At 55.8% G+C, this 20,280-nt stretch overlaps 1 protein-coding gene across 3 annotated transcripts in view; it reads left to right on the forward strand.

The window, feature by feature from the left end:
* RPH3A (rabphilin 3A) overlaps nt 1–19,862 on the forward strand; it is a 36,168-nt gene extending 16,306 nt beyond the window's left edge. For 2 of the 3 annotated variants that reach the window (XM_074606434.1, XM_074606436.1), the window contains 16 exons: nt 3,243–3,372; nt 3,674–3,760; nt 4,284–4,449; nt 7,419–7,553; nt 8,983–9,075; nt 9,248–9,307; nt 9,376–9,600; nt 10,693–10,772; nt 11,111–11,185; nt 12,386–12,495; nt 13,091–13,217; nt 13,719–13,775; nt 13,964–14,115; nt 15,866–15,947; nt 16,475–16,571; nt 16,939–19,862. In XM_074606434.1, the coding sequence (XP_074462535.1) occupies nt 3,243–3,372; nt 3,674–3,760; nt 4,284–4,449; nt 7,419–7,553; nt 8,983–9,075; nt 9,248–9,307; nt 9,376–9,600; nt 10,693–10,772; nt 11,111–11,185; nt 12,386–12,495; nt 13,091–13,217; nt 13,719–13,775; nt 13,964–14,115; nt 15,866–15,947; nt 16,475–16,571; nt 16,939–17,069 (1,807 nt within the window). In that variant the 3' untranslated portion in view covers nt 17,070–19,862. The remainder of the gene's footprint in view (nt 1–3,242; nt 3,373–3,673; nt 3,761–4,283; nt 4,450–7,418; nt 7,554–8,982; nt 9,076–9,247; nt 9,308–9,375; nt 9,601–10,692; nt 10,773–11,110; nt 11,186–12,385; nt 12,496–13,090; nt 13,218–13,718; nt 13,776–13,963; nt 14,116–15,865; nt 15,948–16,474; nt 16,572–16,938) is intronic. The other variant, XM_074606435.1, reaches the window with a different exon arrangement.
* The last annotated feature ends 418 nt before the right edge of the window (nt 19,863–20,280 follow it).

Here is a 20,280-nt window from a genome sequence, read left to right on the forward strand (position 1 = left end):
CTGAAGTGCGCATAACGGTGAGGAAGATGTTGCTGGAGTCCCCGAGACGTGCAGGGCAGAGTGATGAATTGGATGGCTGGTTGACGTGCAATAAAAATGAGAAACAAAATGATACCTAGGGGAGAGGGAAGGGAAAAGCTTTTGGGAAGGCAGAAAGCTCATTCCTGACCGCTACCTGGGTAAGAGCGGGGCACCCCTCCGGTTATCGGTGGGCAAACAGCCTGTACGTGAGGGTCCAGCATGTGCGTAGGGTGATGCTGGATGAAGTCGAAGAGAAACCTGGGTTTTTTGCTCCCAGTTCTCACCTTAATCAGGAGCTTCCCAGCCTGTGGGTGCTGCTGCGGTACCCCCTTTCCCAGCTCCTGCTCTCTTTCTGCCTGGCGCACACCAGGACTTTATACAGTCCTCTCATGGCAGTGTTTGAATAGGCTGGGGGGCCGGGGGGGAAGCCCAATTTTTCCAGCTGGAATGGATGTTTTAATTAGGCAAAAGTGCTTTGCTTGAAACTGGTGCCGCAGGTGTGTGTACTGGCTGCTGCAGCTCTTCCACTGGTTTAAAAAAAAAAAAAAAACCAACCTCTTAAGGAGCCGCTTCTGGTAAATGAGAGACTGGGAAAGATTTTGCAGCTAAATAATGAATCTCTTGACATGCGAAGGCTTTTTTTTTTTCTTTTTTTTTCTCCTTTGATTGTGCCATTTGTTCTAGTTTCTATAATAAGTTTGTTTGGGCTTGCAGATTTCCAACTGGAAGCCGCTTCTCTTGGAGCAGAGCTCTTGCAGCACAGGGCGGGGAACTGAGGGGAAAATATGGGCTTGTAATGCGCTTCCCTGCTAGGAAAAAGGAAGGTTTTGCCCCCAAAATGTTTTCCCTCCCCGGGTGGGAGCAATGCGCTGCGACAGGAGCTGAATGTTGTTGGTTATTTGCTGTCGGGGGCTCTTGGTGGGGACCCCACGGTGCACGTGGTGGGCGGTGGGCTGGTAACAACTGTGGTGGGATTCATTTATTTTGAATAAGAAGCGTTTTAGGAACGGCCAGTTTCCAGGTTTTGATTGGAAAACGGCTCGTTGCTGGCCAGGTGTTTATGGGATGATGCAGCTCTCTCAAAATCCCTGGGAATCGGTGTTTGCAGCAGGGTGTATCGGCCGCGGAGGTTGGGAAGGCGCCGAGGGTGGATGGTGGCTGTAGCAGCTGGCTTATTCTGTAGGAAGAAATCGCCTGTGGATCACCTGCAAAGCAGAGAGCAGATTCTCAAGGGCAGGGATGGGCAGCCACAGCTCTCGGGGAATAAAGCCGGAGCAGGGAGTTAGTTTCCCCATTAAGAGCAAAGTGGAAAGGCATTAAAGCACCCCACTGCGCTCCGAGGATGTCATTTTTCAACAAAACCGGGTTTGTTCAGGAAACAAACTGGCTGAGGGTGAGAACCAGAACTGCTGTATTTAGAGAGCCCCGTGGTCATGCCGCCGCCCAAACTTCAGGCGACGAAGACTGGAGGAACTTGCGAGCTCGCCCATCTGCTGTCTGGTGACACCGTCGCTGTGAACAGAGTGATTTCTCCCCACTGCTGGCTCCGTCTGGCTCCACTGGCAGATCCCAGCCCGGCTTTGCCGTCTCCTCGCTGGGAATGGGCTGCGGGTTCATTAATAACCATCAGGAGGCATCTCCGCAGCAGCAGCGTGCTTGAGCCCGCGGAGATCAGCCCCTGCGTGGGGAGGAGAGGGAAAGTTGCTGATGGGTTGATGTCTTCCACCTGAATGAGATGTTGTAATAACGTGGCTTGGGTTGGATAACATACGCTGAATCACGGAGCCGCGTCTTTTGGGCCTCACTCAGTGGCTGATGAAGTCCTTCGAGATGCCGCTGTTGATGGCAGCGAGTTTCCAAGGGGGCGTTCTATGAACTGTCATAGGTTGCATGTTCCACGATGCTTTATTTTTTTTTTTTTTTTTCCTCTCTTGCTGCTCTTCCTTTATGAAGCACCCGTGTACAACAACACCGTTGCTTGTGCACGGGCTGCCGGCCGTCCAGCGACCAGCCGCGGAGGCACCCTAGGTGGAGGAGAGCTCATCTAATGTTTATGAGCGCTTCAGAGGTGCTGGCAGCCGAGCCGCCGTAAATCTGAAGCTGTCATCAGGCATGTGGGAAAATGTCTTTTAAACGTCGGATTTTTTTTTTTTTTTTTTGCGGCACGCCGTGTTAGCGGCGTTGTCAGATTTGGGTCAGGCTGCCATGGGAGTGATGGAAGCCCCACGGGTGAGGGGGGGGCTGCTGCTCCCGCCGGTGGGCTTGGGTCTCCTCCTCCTCTCCATTCCTTCTCCCTCCTTGCTGAATGACATAAATAATGCATCCTTTTTCCCTTCTGGTGCTATTTTTAGGGCCAGGATTCTGGGTTAACTGAGCATAGCACTCGCCGCCAGCTCTCGGATGCTCGGCAGGCAGCTCGCTCCTGTTCCTGCTTTGCAAACTGCTTTTGTCGATTGAAGTTGCTTAACTGGGGATTTTTTTTACCTTTGCAGTAAACAGATGTGTTTTTATAGCCTGTCCTCCAGTGGGCTTTTTGCCTTTTACTCCAAGGGCTAAGAATTTCCATAAAGTAAATGATATGCCATTTTTTTTTCTTAGAAAATGAGAAAACTAATTAATTCATTCAGTCCTCCCGCCAGAGCCCTTCCAAGATCTCCTCTCGCAGCTCTTCCACAGGCAGTCGCTGGGACCGGCTGGAAAGCTTTCCATTTGTGTGTGGGGGTGAAAAAGCCGTTTCGCTGATGCCAAACCACTTTGTGCGAAGGTGCCCACTTGGATGGCGCTCATGCACGTGTGTGTATGTGGGAGCTGGGGCCGGTGTCCGCTCTCTGGCAGTGTCAGTGGAAGTTAATAGTTGTGCGATAGAAAGCTATAGGGGAATATAATACTCTGACACATCCCCTGGGATGTGTCTCTTCCCCTGGTTGCGTTCCCATAGCTGGAAGAGGAGAGGCTCTGTGGGAACCATAGAATGGGATGGGTTGGAAGGGACCTTAAAGATCACCTAGTTCCAACCCCCTGCCATGGGTGGGTCCCACCAGACCAGGTTGCTCAAAGCCCCATCCAACCTGGCCTTGAACATTTCCATGGAAGGGGCATCCACAGCTTCTTTGGGAAGGAGCAGCTGGACCAACGGCAGCAGCCACCCCTTGGGAGCGGGACCCCCGCATCCCAGGCCGCGCCGTGCCTTTCCTGACATGCCCTGTCCCCTTTCTGCCCAGGCGGCTCATGACGCGGCTGGAGGACATGCGCCGCAGCGTGCTGGGGGACGGGGTGAACCGCTGCATCCTCTGCGGGGAGCAGCTGGGGCCGCGGGGATCCGCCTGCGTCGTCTGCGAGGACTGCAAGAAGGTGAGGCATCTCCCTGCGACCCGCTGCTGGGCGCAGTCCCCCGGACCCACACATCCCCCCCCCAGTGTGGAAATGGCCACCTCGGTCTTCCGGCGCGTGTTTTGGTTGCCCACATCCCTCCACTTGTGGCTCAACGGGACGTCCCTGGGGGTTTCTGCAATTATCGGTGTTTGTGCTGGGAGAGCTCTCATTAAGTCTCCCATTATCCGTCTCTCATTAACCTCACGCTCCCGAGGGGCAGTGGGACCTTTGGGTGGCCTCGGTGTCTCCGCTGCCACCCGGCACTTTGCTTTCTCTGCAGAACGTCTGCACCAAGTGCGGGGTGGAGACCACCAACAGCCGGCCCCACGCCATCTGGCTCTGCAAGATCTGCAGCGAGCAGCGGGAGGTGAGCGTGGCAGCCCCCTGTGTTCCTCCTGCCGGATCGGGGACGCGGTCCCTCCCTTTGGTTTCACCCCGTGCACTGTCCCCACCCCAGACCTCTGGGGTAGGACCAGCTCCAGACCAGGGGATGCTCCCAGGGACTCTTCAGCCTGTCCCCCAGCACCATTAAACCTTGCCCAGCTATTTGAGTTCTTGAAAGATGATCTTGTTTTCTAGATAAAATGCCTTTTTTTTTTTTTTTTTTTTTTTTCTTTTCCCCCCACCAAAAAACAAAGTCCTTGGGGTTGAAGAGGCTGTGGTGGCCAGAGATCAGCTCCCCGCCACCTACAGTCTGCGAACACCGAAGTTTAATTAATTAGCAGGAGGGGCTGTGGGATCACTGGTGGATCTGGGGATGCACATCCTCGGTGTTGCCTGCTGGAGGCAGACCCCGGTGACGCAGGGGTGGGGGCTGTGAAGGCTGCCGGGTCTGCACCCAGCATCCCCCCCAGGACATGGGTGCCACCCCACTGCCTGCACCCCCCCAGGTGTGGAAGCGCTCCGGCGCCTGGTTCTTCAAGGGTTTGCCCAAGCAAGTGCTGCCCCAGCCGATGCCCATCGGCAAGAACAAGGGACCCCAAGCCCCCAGCGAGCCCAGCCCGCCGGAGCCGCCCGCCCAGGACCCGAAACTGCCCTCCCGCACACCCGCCCGAGGTAGGTGCCACCCCCTCCCTCGGTGCGAGGGGTCCCGCCAGCGAGGCGTTGGGTCTCCTCCCCGTCGTTTGCAAGGGCGAGCACCAGCAAAAAGCATCCAGAGCAGTCGTGTAGCTGCTGCCTGTTTTCTAAAGGCAGCAGCAATCGCCCTCCTTGCTGCCCTCCCTACCCGCTGAGCCTTTTTCCAGGCTGTCCGAGTCAGGATGGGCGGGTTTTCCAAGGACACCCTCAAGCCCAAACAGCCCTGGGTGGGGGTCTGGGGCGCCCGGCCAGGGGTTTGGGCAGTGTCTGGGGATGAACGCGGCAATGCAGAAACCTAGGAAAAAGAAGAATAAAAAAGGAAACCTGGGGAGAGAGTGGCAGCACAGCCCGGGTTGGCGTTGGCAGGGCAGGTGGGCTCCAGCTTCACCGCTTCTTGCTCTGTTTGTGCCCCCCAAGGCCAGGCGGACGCCGGGCCCCCGGCTGAGCAGGACCCTGATGGTAAGCACCAGCGTTTGCACCCTCCCCTGTGCCGCTGCCTCGGTGCCGCCTGTGCTGAGCCCCCTCTCTCCCTCCCTCCTTTCCCCACGGTGTTTTCCCGCGGGAGGCTGCAGCGGCAGGACCTCTTCTTGCTGCTGCCACCACCCACCGCGCGCGGGGACCGAGTTATTCTGGGGCTTCCCCACCTACTGCACACGCCTGGGCTGAAACGCTGCAATTTAGAGCGCTGAGCAGAATTGCCTCCGTAGGTGGCGTTTCCTGCTGCTGATTGACGGGTGTTTTTCTGGTTATTTAATGTCAGTCCTTAGAAAACCTCCCGTGGAAACTTTAGGAGGCTCCTGGGGGGCTTGCGCATGTTGGTGAGGGATGGAGCAGCCGAGCTCTCTGCTCTGGCCACGTTGGGTTTCCCCCATCGAAGCTCCTGTGCTCAGGCTTGTGCCGTGCATGGGTACCGGAGCAGGGGGAGGATGGTTATTATGATTATACCTTGTCCCCTCCAGCACTCCCAGTCCCCCAAAGCTCTGCCTGCATCGGTGTTTTTAATAGCGATGCCGACCCAGGGGGCTGCGTTTAAGCAGCAGCAATCGGTGCCTCCCACTTACAGGGGTGAAGCCATCTCCCTCCCCGGGGCTCCTCGTTCTAATCTCACGTATGCCCTGCGCTGCCCTAGACCCGCATCCCCCCGACTCTGCTGCCAGCACCGGCAGGAGCTGGGGTTGGGGGTGCTCCCAGACCGGCTGCGTCACTGGGAGTTAATTTTGAGTAACAGCCCCCACTTTCCCCGTTTGGCATGGGAGCATCGAGGCGATGAGATTCCCTGATTCCCCTCCAGCACTGCCTGCTCCTGGCTGGGTGATGACCAGGCTGGGAGCGGCCCAGTGGCTGCAAACCCTCCTCTCCACTTCCTCGGCTGCACAGAGGGCTGAGGACTCAACACCCACCTCCCCCGGTGCGGTCCCCTCCGTCCCACCCTTCCTTCAGCCTGGGGTCTGTCGGGGCAGCGATGACCCAGCTGGCAGATGGCCGTCGGTGCGCAGGAGGTTTTAATGGCTGGTTCCCGGGGCCGCGTTTGATCGTTTTTCCCAGTTGCGGCCGCCTGGGGCTTTGCTGTGCGCAGGGTGGGCTGCGGGCAGGGCGGGTGGCACAGCCTTGTGCCGAACCGTGCTCCCCCCAGCCCTGCAGCACCGCTCCCCATGGGGACACATCCAACGTGTCTGGGTGGTGGTGTTGGGGTGAGCCCCATGGTGGGGTACCCATGGGGGCGTGCACAGGCTGGGGTACCCATGGGGGTGTGCACAGGCTGGGGTACCCATGGGAGGCCACCCAGGCTCAACCACAACCCGTGCTACAGCTCGTAGTGCCGGCGGGGGGGGGGCTCCAGCTGGGCCTTGGCAAGGCTGTGCCCAGCCGGGTGGTGCTGAGTGATGATCCTCATCTTCCCACGCAGCAGCAGTTGGGGAAACCACTTAATTAAGACTATTTAATCGCAACAGTAGCTGGTGCTGTTAAGCTTCCCGGACCCACAACAGGCTGCTTTTATGAAGCCGCCGGCTCGCCTGCGAGTCGGGGAGGGTTTGTCAGGCTCCACAGGTCCCTCCCGGTGATCAGCATGCTCGCGACATGCCCGTGGTTTTTCCTAAAGCTCCCTTGGAAAATTATTTATTGCATCGCTATTTCTGCACCACAACGCTCCTGGTTGTGGATGCTCATTTTCCCTCCTCCCTCCTTTTCAGCATCGTGGCATTTTTACACACCCCCCCACCCGCCCCTTCCTTTCTCCCATCCGCAATCTGTTGCGTTTTGCTTTCTCCTTGTGCCCGGCGACCCTGAGAGCCCAGCCAAGGATAAACATCCCATTTATGTCACAGCAAAGATTTATATCTGGTGTCTCCGGCACAAGCCAGGTGAGCGCCAAGACCTTTTCCATCTCATCCGCGGGTTGCAATTTATCACGGCGGAGCATCTCGGCACCCTGGCGCGCGCGGCTGGGATTTATCCGCTGGGACGGCTGCTGCTGGGTGGATGGAAGCAAGAGGCAAAGGCAGCTGTCACCGTTGTCTCTCTAATAAATGGAAGATGATCAGCAAAAAGAAAATATGATGCCCCCGTCCTGGGGCCTGCGGAGCTCTAATGGCATTAAGGGTTTGATGGGTGCTGAGGACTGGCTGATGGATGCCTCTGGCCTTGTTTTCCAGCGGGGTTCTCATCTCTCCTGGTGTCCCTATGGTTTGCCGTGTCCTTTGGGCTTTGCCGACCACTGTGTGCAGGTTTGATGGTGCAGAGCCCTCCTACTGCCCCGCGGGTGCCGGATGGCTGGCAGTCCCCCATGCGCTGGGGGTGATGCCGCGGTGGCCATACCCATCCTCATCCTCTTCGTGCTGACACCCCGGCTGGGCATCACCCGAGCGGCTCCTCTCGGGGCCAGCTTTGTGGACGGACGGGCGATCGGGGTGTAAACCTCACTGCTGCCTTTATCGCTCTCCCTGCAGGCAGCGATGCGACGGCGGCTGCCCGGGGCAGCTACGCAGCGCCTGGCCGCAAGCCGGCCGAGGGCAGTGAAGACACCGGCGGGGACATGGATAGCCGCGACTACGCTGCCGAGAGCGGGGTCAGCAGGAGCCCCGGTGAGAGCCGCTCTCCTGCGTGCTTCTGTGTGCTTGGAAGGGGAGGGCTGGGGGGGTCACGAAGCCGGCAGCCGTATGAGGGTTGTTTCCGCTCGACGTGCAGCACGAAGCGATGCTGGGGGATTTCACGTGGCAGAGCACCGGTGCCTGCTTCCCGCGCCGCTCGCCCGCTGTTTTACGCTGCTCCGTGGGGTTTGCTGATGGGGAGGTCCAGGGTGTTGGTGGGACCAGGGGGAGGCATCGAGGGGGATCCTCATCCCTTCCCCTGCATGCAGGGATGGGAGGAAGGATCCTGCCATACGTTTCCTCGCAAAGGGGCGTTTTATGGCCCAGGAAGGACATGAATTTGAGAAGGCCCATGCATGGTGTGAGAGCTGCAGGTGGAAGAAGGAGTAGGCTCAGTGCTTACCGGGCTAATTTTAAGCAGAGATGAAATGCAACCGAGTCGGGACACTAAGTAAAACTATATTTCACGACAAAGTGCTGACGAAGGAGCAGGCAGGAGCCAGCCCTGCCTGTGGAAGCCCATGCTTCGCTGGTGGGCGCCTGGCTGGGGATGTCGTTTCTTGTTTCATGAAAATTTGATGTGCTCCGAGCTGTTGTAAATGGCTGTGGTACGAAGGGGTGGCTGACAGCGTTCGGCAGGGCCCGAATCCTCCCCAGGTGCCTCCAGAAGGGGAAAGGCACTTGCGGAGACTGCTTTTCATCTAGGAGCTGAGCTTGCAAATTTAATTGGTGAAGCTGAAAGTGGCTGGAAAACGTCCAAGTCCTCTTTAATTCCTTGGGAAAGAAAGGAATATTCAATGGCCAGATAGTCGGGTAATAGCTGGAGAGGGGCATTCAGGGCTGCCCGGGCTTCTGCCATGGGGAGATGGTGTTTTTATTCATTTTTGGGTGGATAACCCTTGCGAGGGTGCACCCGTGCCTCATCGCTGCCTCGGGATGTGCGTGCAGCCCGGGGGGATGCAGTGCGGTGCTGATCCGGGGATGTTGCTGCCGGTCGGGCATGTGGGAGGATGGGGATGTGATGGGCAGGAGGACGGGGGTGTGACGGGCATCGCAGCGATGCTCACGGGTTTGTTCACCTCCCAGCTCAGACCAGCTCCTGGCGGCAACCACATCCGTCCTCCTTCTTCCACCTCTCCTGCGTCTCCCTCTCTTGCAGGTGGATCGGCGTGGCACGGGGTCCCCCTAGTGAAATGCTCCCTGCTCCAGCCCGGGCTGCACCCGCTCCCCGCACCGCTGGCCCCAAAAGCGTGCGGGGCTGAGCCGCTGTCTCAACGCACACCACCTCCATCCATCAACCAAACCTCTCTCCGCTGCCTCCAGATGCCTTTCCCTGGCCCATTCCGACTGTAACCCCCTCCACAACGCAGACAAAACCCCTGGGACCCGAAATGCCGTTGCTAATTGTCCCCTTTCCTTGCAGGCGTGAAGAGGACCAACTCCCTGCAAGCCCAACGGCCGCCCCCGCCAGCCGCTGCCGGCCCCGCTCCTGGACCCGGTCCAGCAGCACCCACAGGTAGGATGCAATGGGGATGTGGCCAGGATGCTCGGTCCCTGCGGGGGGGACATTCCGATGTCCTGCCATGGGCACAGACCCCCCTGCTCGGGGCAGTGCTAGTGCTGGGGTGGGAGAGGGACGGAGAGCATCACTCAGACGGATGCCCCAGTAATGCTGCGTCTGTTCCCAGCTCCGCCGGCAGTGGGAAGACCAGGTCCTGGGGCAGCTGGCCGGTTCCCGGAAAGACAAGGTAAAATTCGGCCACCTGCGAGGGGCTGGGGGGGCAAAGCGTGCCGGGCACTAACGGGGTTCCTCCAGCAGCGAGCCCACCACTGGGACCCCCGGAGCCGGCCCGTGCTGCCGCCAGGGAGGAGCGAGGAGGGGGCTACGCCGTGCCCCCCGCCAGAGAGGAGAGGCCAGCTCGGCAGCCCCCCACCTTCCCGCAGTCCCCCGCCATCTCGCCGGCACCCAGTGCCCCGCTGCGGCAGCCCCCCCAGGAGGAAGAGGAGGAGGACGCCAACAGCTACGACTCTGATGAAGGCAGTATGTAGCTGGGATGACTGGAGGGGAGGGAGTGGTTTCTTTGGGAAAGCTGGGAATTTGAGGAGGTGGGTGCTGTGGGAGTGTGACTCGCACCGTAAGGTCGTGGGTCTCTGGCAGGGAGAGCCCTCGGGGAATCCGCTTCCCTGCGGGGCTCGGAGCTGGGGCAGGGTCTCGCAGGCTGGCCCCGCTCAGCCGTTTCAGCACAGCTTGTGGGATCTGCAGTCGGTTTTGCACCAAATGACTCAGCTCCGAGGTGTGCTGGTGTGGGCTCTGTGCTCACGCGACTTTCCCATTTGAGTCCCGAAGGCGGCTGCCTCTTTCCATCAGAGCGTCCTCCGCTGCGAGAAACACCGCTGGACTCCTCTGTAGGAACGGCTTCGTGCCTTCAGTACCTTTATGCCATGAGATGTTGGTGTTCAGTTATTTGCTCCCCAAAAAGGGAATTTGCTGCGTGAAGGATGAGTGTCCATGGCCGGGCAGTGCTTCACCTCTCCAGCCTCTTCCCAGGATGGGAAGAGCTTCTCCGGCCAGGAGCGGGTGCAGAAATTGTGCTCAGATAGGAGCAGGTGGACCCAGCTGAGGTTCTGTGCTCACTCTTTGTCCCTGTGATCTTTTTCTGGTGAACACGTGAAGAGAAGCGTGAGCTGGTCTCCAACAAGTCAAAATGGGGGCCAAACGCTGAGCCCCAAGCCTTGGGAGGAGATGCTGGCCACCCGAGCTGAAACACCTTCTCAGGGTGTTCCTGGGGTGCCATTGCTGCCCTGAGCTGTGCCCAGAGAAGGGTTTGTACCGTTACATCCTCCTTTGCGTGGGAATATTAAAGTCAGCTCCGGAGCCCCAGGTGCCCTCCTTGTACCCTGGGAGCTCCACCTCCGTAAAGCTTTGACGACCAGAGCTCGTCAATCTGGCTGGATTTGTGCGTGGTACTTTGGCCAATGCTGGCACAGACCCACATGCTTTTCCCACTTTTGGCTTTACATTTGAACCGCAGATCTTTTCTAATTATTACTCATCAGGGCTGATGAAGCAGTTATTGGCTGGGGTTTTAACCGGGTCCTGTTTCCACCTCCTCTCTCCCCCCTCCGCTGTCAGCTACGCTGGGAGCGCTGGAGTTCAGCCTGCTCTACGACCAGGAGAACAGCTCGCTGCACTGCACCCTCATCAAGGCCAAAGTAAGCGGTCCTCTCTTTTTCCCCTCCTTCTTTCACCGATTTAAGTCCAGCTGGCTCCCAGTGTCCCCAGTGCGGTGGGATGGAAGCGGTGTGGGTGCTGGAAGAGGCTGCTCCGCCGGGACACCCAGCCCGGGCTGGCACCATTGCTCCTGGCTGGGATGGAGAATTCTGTGGGGCTTTTCCTCCAGTGGGTCTGATCTGTCTCAGGGCAGAGCGCGAAGCTCTTGGCTCGCTGAACACATTTTCTCTTTACTGAGCTGCGTCATGGGTAGCTTTTTCTCATCCCTGGCTCTGCTTAAGGAGGATTCCTGCACCGTGTTTTCTTTATTATCTTTCAGGGCTTAAAACCAATGGACTCAAACGGCCTGGCGGATCCCTACGTCAAGCTGCACCTCTTGCCTGGAGCCAGCAAGGTGCGTCTTTGCCTGGTTTTGAGGGCGTTTTGGGCTGAGGATGGAGCAGAGGTTTCTCAAAGCCCCCCAGGGTCCCTTCCCTGCGTCAGGCTCCCTCCCCTTGATTTCTCCGCGCAGTCGCTCGCTGCTGCTATTTCACCCGGGAGGTATCTCTGAAAAGCGATGATGCTTGCAGATGTTCTCCCGTACCCAAGGAACAGCTCATCCCGCAGGCAGGGATCTGCTCAGGGATGGAAGGGAGCTCCGGAGGAGGTGACACTCCTAATGCATCGCAGAACATCTGACACCAAATCTAATTATTACCGGAGTTTGAAAGATCCGTTTGCTTTGAAGCTGCAGCATGTTCTCATTAGAGCTGTGAAGAAATAGCCATCGAATAAACTCTGAGTAAACTGCTGCCCCCCCCCCCCAAGAAAACCCTGGAAATCTCACTCCCCAGCCCAGCTAAGCTGATCTCGATAGGGAAACCTTTGAGGAAGGGATGGCCACCACCACGGCGCCTGAGGGGTGCTGGATCCTTGCTCGGGAGCAGCTCTTTCCTGCGGCAGGGTTTTGCTCAGAGGAACTAAGTGTAAAGCAAGGGGGAAAACTGATAATAAAACCATTGGATTGATATTTACGGGTCTACTTTATGTGCGGGGACTTCCTGGCCACCTTGTCTGCAGAGTAAATCGAGGTGTCGTGGTCTTGGGAACTGCTTTGATTTCTATTGTTCCCTTGTTTGCTGATCTTCCTTTTAATTTTTCATTGTGCCCGTGTGTTTGTGGAAAAACATGTGAACAAGTGACAGAGCTCCTCATTTCCCAAGCTGTCATCTCCTTTAGACCACGAGAGCCATTACCCAAGCCCCGCAACGGTCTGTCCAACTCTTTCTTGTACAAGTGCCCTTGAGGGAGTAGACCCCTGGCAGTGAAGAAAGCCGGGCGGTGAAGGATGCCCTGGCCACTGCAGGTGACAGAGTTCCCAGTGCTTGCATGAAGGTCCACCTTGTCGGGTCGGTGATGCTCACCTGGAGTTGATGGCTCGCCGGCGCGACAGCCTCAGTAGGCAGCGGTGACGCCCTGCAGAGTCCTCCGTGCCCCAGTCAAACCACCTCTTGCGAGCCAGAAGTGATGGAGCGTCCGATTTACACTCCTCTGCCAGGAGCCTAAATTTAGGTGGGGAGGAGTAATTGTGCCCTGTTTTGTTTTGATGCCACAGTCAAATAAGCTGAGGACGAAGACTCTGCGCAACACCCGTAACCCGGTGTGGAACGAGACCCTGGTGTACCACGGCATCACAGATGAGGACATGCAAAGGAAAACACTCAGGCAAGCAGAGGAGCTGGGGTGTCCCCCGGTGTGGTGGGATGGGGATCGTGGGTCTCCTTGCATGGAGCATCCCAAGCCAGCCTTCCCCAGGAGGGCACCGGCAGCAAAGTGCAGGTGTTGATAGAGCACCTGGAAATGTGGTTTTTTATCAAAATCAGCATCCTTCCCATCAACATGCTAATTTTGGTGGTCCTTCTTAAAAAGAGAAAGAAAGGCATTTTGACCCTGTCGTTTAGTATTAAATTATTGGCATTATTATTATTATTATTATTCTTGCCAGCATAGACATTTGTGTATTGTATATCTGTGCATGATTTGACAGTGTCCCACCCAAATATTTAGACGTCTCTAAAATTCTTGGCGTTTCCTTCCTACAGAAACTTCTACCTTTTGATTTCTTGCCCCATTGCAGAGCACATATTAAAAATGTTGATTTTTCTGTCAAAACAAGTTCTGTTTTCTGCCTGCTTTTGGCCAGAGGAGAGCCAGGTAGATGGTGCTTTGCTTTGTCCACCCCTCAGCAGTGGTGGCTTTGTGCTCCGGTGTCAGGTACTGCTCCAGCCTGGCTGATGCTCACCTTTCCTGTTCCCTTCAGGATCTCCGTGTGTGATGAAGATAAATTTGGCCACAATGAGTTTATTGGAGAAACTAGGGTTTCCTTGAAAAAACTCAAAGCCAATCAGAAAAAGAACTTCAACATCTGCTTGGAGAGAGTAATACCAGTGAGTCTCTGTGCAATGTCTTTCTGCTACCTTTAATGATGAGGTTGCTAACGAATGTGGAGCTGGTGGTGAGCTTGGAGCTGGAACCAGCCGAGGGCTGCGGGTGTTCTGACTTCACCGGCACCTTTAGGAGTTGGATTCCCACCCATGTCTGGGCTGATGTGACGTGTCAAGGCCAGGAGATAAAAACGTGGTGGGAATCCAGGGGAAGTGACTCCAGGGACCTCCCTGGTGGCCGTAGATCTGCTGGCGTTGCCAGCCTGTGCTGATGTATGTCACTGTGGAGGAGATGGCAGGTTGCTCCATCCCTGAGGTCTGCTCCCCCGTGCTGTGGGTGAGATGGAGGTTGATGGAGCAGATGAATGTGCCTGAGCCTCCTTCCACTCCAGAGGCCAGTGAAAGAGCTGGGCTGGGCTCCTGGGGGTGTTTTTGCAGCAGGATGGTGCCTCTCCCAGCTGTGGTCGCTCATGGCAGTCTCTCTTTTTCCCTTCCCCATCCAAGATGAAGCGTGCTGGAACGACTGGCTCATCCCGTGGGATGGCACTGTATGAAGAGGAGGTAAGAGTCCTTGGAGGACAACACGCTCCATGTAATTTCACCTGTCATCTCTCATGTATGAGCCCCGTTTTTCCCCCCTTGTGGGGATACAAGGTTTCCTTGCATCCATCTTGTCTCAGCTGCTCTGCAGTTGACCATCTTCCTCACTCAGCCCTCGTGTCCCCATCTCTGGTCGCTTCCTCTTGCAGGTAGATCGTGGCGGGGATGTGGAGGAGCGTGGGAAGATCCTCGTGTCCCTCATGTACAGCACCCAGCAGGGCGGCTTGATCGTCGGCATCGTACGCTGCGTGCATCTAGCAGCCATGGATGCCAACGGATACTCAGACCCTTTCGTTAAGCTGTAAGTGAAGAGCTGGGGCTGGCGTAGTGCGGTAACACGTGGTCATGGAGCCATCCACTGTCCTTGGGCAGTAGCTGATGCTCTGAGAGCTCCTTCCAAAACCACCGGAGAGAGGAGAGTGTTTCCCAAGCACCTTGAGACCTCTTGCGGGACTCGGTGATGCCTGTGCAAGGTGGGAACGCTCTGCTGGAGTGCCCCTGCCATGGCTGAAGCTGGGTGAGACTGACCCAGCCCTCAGGTCCATCCACTCCCTGTAGGTTCCCAAACGCCGAGACCCAACCCTGTAATTGCAGAGCTGGAGGACAAGAGATCCTTCTCCCCAGCTCTGACCCGTCATGGCTGCAGGACAGGGGGAGGCTTGATGTCCCTCTGTGTGTGACGAGGAGCCCAGGGATGCGTCCTGCTGTGCCTGTCCCTGTCCCGTGCCACGTCTCCACTGCAGATAAATTGGCTTAATTAATACGGACGATGGTGTTCGTGAGGTTCATGCCGGCGATGCCGTGCTGCGGCAGGGAGCGGGTCTCCTCGAGCGGCAGAGCACCCGTCGGCGCCCTCGGCAGCGGAGGCGGGCGATGGGGGAGCCGTGCTCGTCGGGTGGCTCCTGCGAACAGGGGGGAGTGAGATCATTTTAACTCGAATCTCATAAACTGTGACACGGAGAGGACCCTGCAGTCGTTCCTTGTTGCAGTTTTCATTACTGTTTTCTCCTTGCCCTCGGAAAAAAACCTCTGTTCTCCCTAAAACTCATTCAATAACTCTCGTGTTGAACATTTTGCACATCTTTTTGTAGCTGAGTGCAACTGGGTAGTTTCTCTCCTCGCTCTCTCTATTTTTTTTTTTTTTTTTTATATTTTCCATTCCCACAAACAGAAGACAGTGGCTTTCCATTTCCAAATCAGCTTCCAAGGCAGATCTAATTAATGCCAACTCTATGATTTAGTTCTGAGTCTGCAGCCAGGCTACGGAACCCAAAACCTAATTTTTCCCACGTTCTGCCGGTGAACTTACCTTGTCTGAGCACACTCGTCTGTGTGGTATTAAACATGGGCTATTAAACACGGTATTAAAATGGGCTATTTTTAGCTTTTTTTTTTTCTTTTTTTCCCCATGTTTCTCCCCATCTCTCACACATTCTTGGCTGGGTTTTCCAGCGGCCAGGCTCGGTGACCAGCCGTGCAATTGCCTCCATCTGCTGGTGACCATCCCAGCTGCTCATTTTCCATATTCCCTGACTTGTTTCAGCTATTCCACGCTGCCGGCCTCGGCAGGCTTCTTTCTCCCCAGCAGAACGCGGAGTTCACCCGCTTTTGCTCCGTAAAACATCTACGACCGTTTCTTTTAGCGTGGCTCGGGGAAAGAAGGCTTGTCCCGGGTGCGTGGTCTGGAAGGGCGCCCAGGCTGCGCGCTGCTTTCTGGGCTCTGGGCGCTGCCCAGCTGCTCCGAGCAAGAGATGCTCCCGCAGAAAGGTTTCTGCCGAGCTCGGCGCTCTGCGCAAAGCAGGTCTTTGTGGTTTCCCATGTCTCGTCTGGCAATCCAAGGGAGAAAATAAAACATTATCCAGGATTTTACTCATTTTACATTTATGTTAGATAATTTTAGAAGGTGGGAAGGGAGACCTGGCTAACCCGTTTCTCTTCCTTAAATATCTTCAGTTGTCTCTTTTTCTAGCCCCAAACCTCACTTTTTTTAAGCTTATAATCTCACGTTCTTCTTGCACTTGAGTTTTTGAGCTGTTTTCTGTTGCCCCCAGTTGGCTGAAACCCGACATGGGAAAAAAGGCCAAGCACAAGACACAGATTAAGAAGAAAACATTGAATCCTGAGTTTAACGAGGTAAGCGCAGATCTAATTTTTATTATTATTAAATCAACTTAGCCAATTACAATGTCGTGCGAAGGAGGTGGAAGACAAACTCCCTGAGGTTTGGTTCCTCGCTCAGCCTGCTTTTCCCCCTTCTGCACCCGGGAATATTTTAGGAATGACTTTGCCATGGGAGATCTCACCATTTCGGTGCCGGGCAGCACCGTACACACCAAAACCTCCCTGCTGCCGGTTCCGTGTCACCCCAGCCGGGGACGTGGGTGAGGATGAGCATCCCTGGGGGGTCCCATGGCTGGGGCTGCCTTGATGGGACACCCGCAAAGTGCTCGCTTAGATACAAAGGGTGAGCTCAGCTTATGGGCCTGTGCAGCGTGCTGTGGTCCTGGGAGCTGCGTGGAAGGAGCATTTGTCCTCGTTAGTGTGTGTTAAACGTCCTGGATTTTGAATTCAGGCCGTACAGAGAGATCACTTGCAACTGCAGTTTTCTGGGTGCATTTTCCTGGGATGCTCGGGGTGATGCGGGTGTTCTCCTTCTGCAGGAGTTCTTCTATGATATCAAACACAGCGATCTGGCCAAGAAGTCACTGGACATTTCCGTCTGGGATTACGACATCGGAAAATCGAATGATTACATTGGTGAGCCGCAAGTCTCTGCGCTCTGGGGTGCGGTTTTGGTGCCCGATATAGTGCTCGCTGTACGGGAGGGATGCGCAGGTCGCCTGCCCTGTGAGGAAGCCCAGGCTGAGCTTTGAGGTGGGACCACGCAGGTTCTTCGGGTGCTTGTATCAGGCCGTGAAATACAGTATTGCCCCCTGTACCACCCTATCTCCAGCATCCCATGGGGTCTTCTGTGCAGGCAGAGCCGCTCTAGTTGTTTCCGCTACACTTGAAATGCAGGAAGTGGAGAGAAATGCCCCAAACGTGGGGTTTGTCCCCACGGAGATGGTTCACTGGAATATCAGCGTCATCTCCGAATATGATGACTCTTCTCCTTTTCTTGCAGGCGGCTGTCAGCTCGGCATTACGGCTAAGGGGGAGCGCTTGAAACACTGGTATGAATGTTTGAAGAACAAGGACAAGAAGATTGAACGCTGGCACACCCTCCAAAACGAGAACCACGTTGCCAGTGATTAAAGGGAGCCGCTGCCCGAACCTCCCCAAATGGCCCGTCCTCTGCCAAGCCCCTGTAGATCTCCGATGTCCGTCTTCCAGCGCAGTCACGCCTTGCTACACGTCTCTGGTCCCAGGGCAGCAACGCTCTCCTGCCTCCTCCAAGCATCCTCTGTGCCCGCTCCTCGCCTCCACCCGAAAACTAACCCAGATCTTTTGTATTCACTTCCTTTGTGTCATATTTTTTTTTTTTTTTTTTTGGGGGGGGGGGCGGGGCGGGCAGGGGGGAGAGGGGTCGTTGAGTTGTCCTGGTGTGTAACTTTGTCAAGCAATAGTTACCCTCTGACTGTTCCTCTTTCTCACTAGTCTCACGCACGCCGTGGTAGCCTTCCTGTTGTGTGTGTGATGCTCTGTGTTCCTCCAGCCTCCGCTCGCGTGGCTCGTCCCATCGCCCCCAGCTCGTGGCTCCTTCATCTCCCAGCGGGATGCGTGGCCACCGGCCCGGACGTGCTCTCGTCCGGCGTCGGGGCTGGGGGGGGCGATGAGTGCTGGTGTCGGAGCATCGGCCTGTTCTGCTTGTGTGATATCGATACCTCAGTTGCAATAATGAAAAAGCTGTTTGGCTTTGGTGTGGGTCGTAACCGTAGCCTGGTATCTGTGTTGTTGTGATTAGGCTAAAGCCTGTGTCACTGGTGTCATCCCGCGAGTCCTGCTTGAGCTTTAGTTCTGATTCGGTACACTTGAGCAATATTGCGGTACATCCTTTGCTGAGAAGATCTGCCAATAATACAATAAGGAGAACTAGGGAGCCACTCTGCGCGTGCAGGGAAACAGAGATTTGGGTTGGGGTGCCTTCGTTTCCAGCCGCCACGTGCGGTTCCTTTCACCCGAGGAACTCGCTCTCCGTTGCTGTCGGAGCCCACCCGCGTTTGAAGCTCGTGCCTACCTCCCCTCCGCCCCTAGCTGCGCAGTAGTGACTAGCTGGACCCCGAGGGCAGGCCCTGGGCCCTCCGTGGACTACCCTTGCCATTGCCGACCGTTTGCCATACCAAACGCAGGAGGGAAGGTGAGGGAGAAGATACTTCCCACCACCTAGCTGATGTGTGCAAGGATTATGGCTTTAAGATACCACAAATACTGAAATTAGCTGGAACAGTTAGAGGTCTTCCAAACTTTGGGGTTGTTTTTTTGTTTTTGTTTTTTGTTTGGGTTTTTTTTGTTGTTTTGGTTTTTGGTTTTTTTGTTTTTTTTTTTTTTTTTCAAATCTGCACAAGAACCATTGTCTTCAACTTGCGCTTTAATGATGGTCTGGAGGTGTTTGATTTGTTCTCAAGAGCAGGAGAGTCAAGACGCTCTCAGACTGATGCTGGTGGGGTTTGGTACCATCCGCTGTCTCTGGACAACCTCGGGTGTAGCGATGTCGATAGCGGCACAATGAGCACTGCTGGAATATACTGTCGGTCACTGCGCATGTTGTATGGGACACGAACCCCAGCCCCCTCGGTTCACGCTGTCGTCCCATGACTTCCCTTGCAACCGCTGCTGTATTGTGCTGGCGTGTGGCGTGTTCTCAATTCAGCTGTACCGCAGAGCTGTTTCTTTTGAATTGGATGAGTTATTTCCCTATTCTTGATACATTTTGGGGGTTTTTTTGTGGTGGTTTTTTTTTTTTTTTTCCTTTCCCCCCACCCTTCCCCCAGCAGAACTTGCTGTGAGTGCTGACTTGCCATGAGCATCTCTGCAGGGCCGGGATTGCTGCGGCTGGCGGGAGCTGTGCGCTGGGCGATGCCCACGTCGCTGGGTGATGCTCAAGCTCTCTGCGTGCTGGGCGATGCCCACGTCGCTGGGTGATGCTCAAGCTCTCTGTGTGCTGGGCGATGCCCACGTCGCTGGGTGATGCTCAAGCTCTCTGCGTGCTGGGCGATGCCCACGTCGCTGGGTGATGCTCAAGCTCTCTGCGTGCTGGGCGATGCCCACGTCGCTGGGTGATGCTCAAGCTCTCTGTGTGCTGGGCGATGCCCACGTCGCTGGGTGATGCTCAAGCTCTCTGTGTGCTGGGCGATGCCCACGTCGCTGGGTGATGCTCAAGCTCTCTGTGTGCTGGGCGATGCCCATGTCGCTGGGTGATGCTCAAGCTCTCTGCGTGCTGGGCGATGCTGCTGCGGGGCAGCCCTTCCCCAGCTCAGGGCTTGCACTCCCACGGAGCTCTGCTTTCCCCTTGGCTGGCCACTGCCGGCTCTTTGTAGCCAGCTCTCCACAAGGAGACACCCTTGGACCACGGATGGGGAAAGCAAACCTAAACCCGCGTGTGCATGCTCTGCTCCATTCAGCCAGGGCTGGGCCAGCTCTTCCATCACCCCAGGCTCCGTCGTGGGGCACGGCCACCACCACGGGAGCTGCCTGGGGCATGATGCATGGAAAAGTGTAATGGGAGAGGACACACCAAAAATGGCTTTCCCCTCCCTTTCCTGCAGTTCTTGACCCTGCACCAGAAAGCGGCACAGCCCAGAGCCCCCGAGCTTCTCTGCCTTCAGTGCAGGCTGTACAGAGGAGGACCCAGACTGAAATGACCTGGTTCTTTTGGATCGTTTCCCTCCGTGTCCTCATGCACTGCCTCATGCAGCCGTGCCAGGGCCACTCACTGCTCCGGGCAGAGATGGTTTGGCTGTGGGATGCTGCTGTTGTCCCTTCCAGAGCGATGGACCTGCCTAAAACCTTTGCACAGCCCTTGCCTCTACCTCTCAGAGCAGCAGTTGGGCACGGTGCACTTCTGAGCTGTGCTGGGGAAAGGTGGGGCTAGGGATGAAATTACCTTTTAAAAAAAAAAAATATATATATATTTGAGCAATACTTTAATTTATTCCAGACCTGCAGCAGCCCAGCCTCCATTGCGTGTGCAGAAGAATTAAATTAAGGTTGCCTTTACCCACGTCCTCTATGGACATTCTCTGCTCAGCCTGCTTTCCCTTCAGACAAACGATACTCAAATCATCTCTTCCCACCCATAAAAATAAAAGTGCAACTTGCCAGTCCCCCTCTCGGTATTGTGCAAACCACAGTCCTCGTCTCCCTTTGCCACCCTCTTATGAGTTTTTCTGGTGGTCATTTCTGTCCTGAATGACTTCTTTTCGTTGTAAATAAAGCATGCACATATGGATTGGGAATGGTGGAAAAAAAAAAAAAAAAAAGCCTCTTCTACTGCTGTTTGCATTCAAACTTGCATGCAGTGATTTTA

Source organism: Larus michahellis, chromosome 13 (genome assembly GCF_964199755.1).
Source record: "Larus michahellis chromosome 13, bLarMic1.1, whole genome shotgun sequence".
In the NCBI taxonomy this organism is placed as follows: domain Eukaryota; kingdom Metazoa; phylum Chordata; class Aves; order Charadriiformes; family Laridae; genus Larus; species Larus michahellis.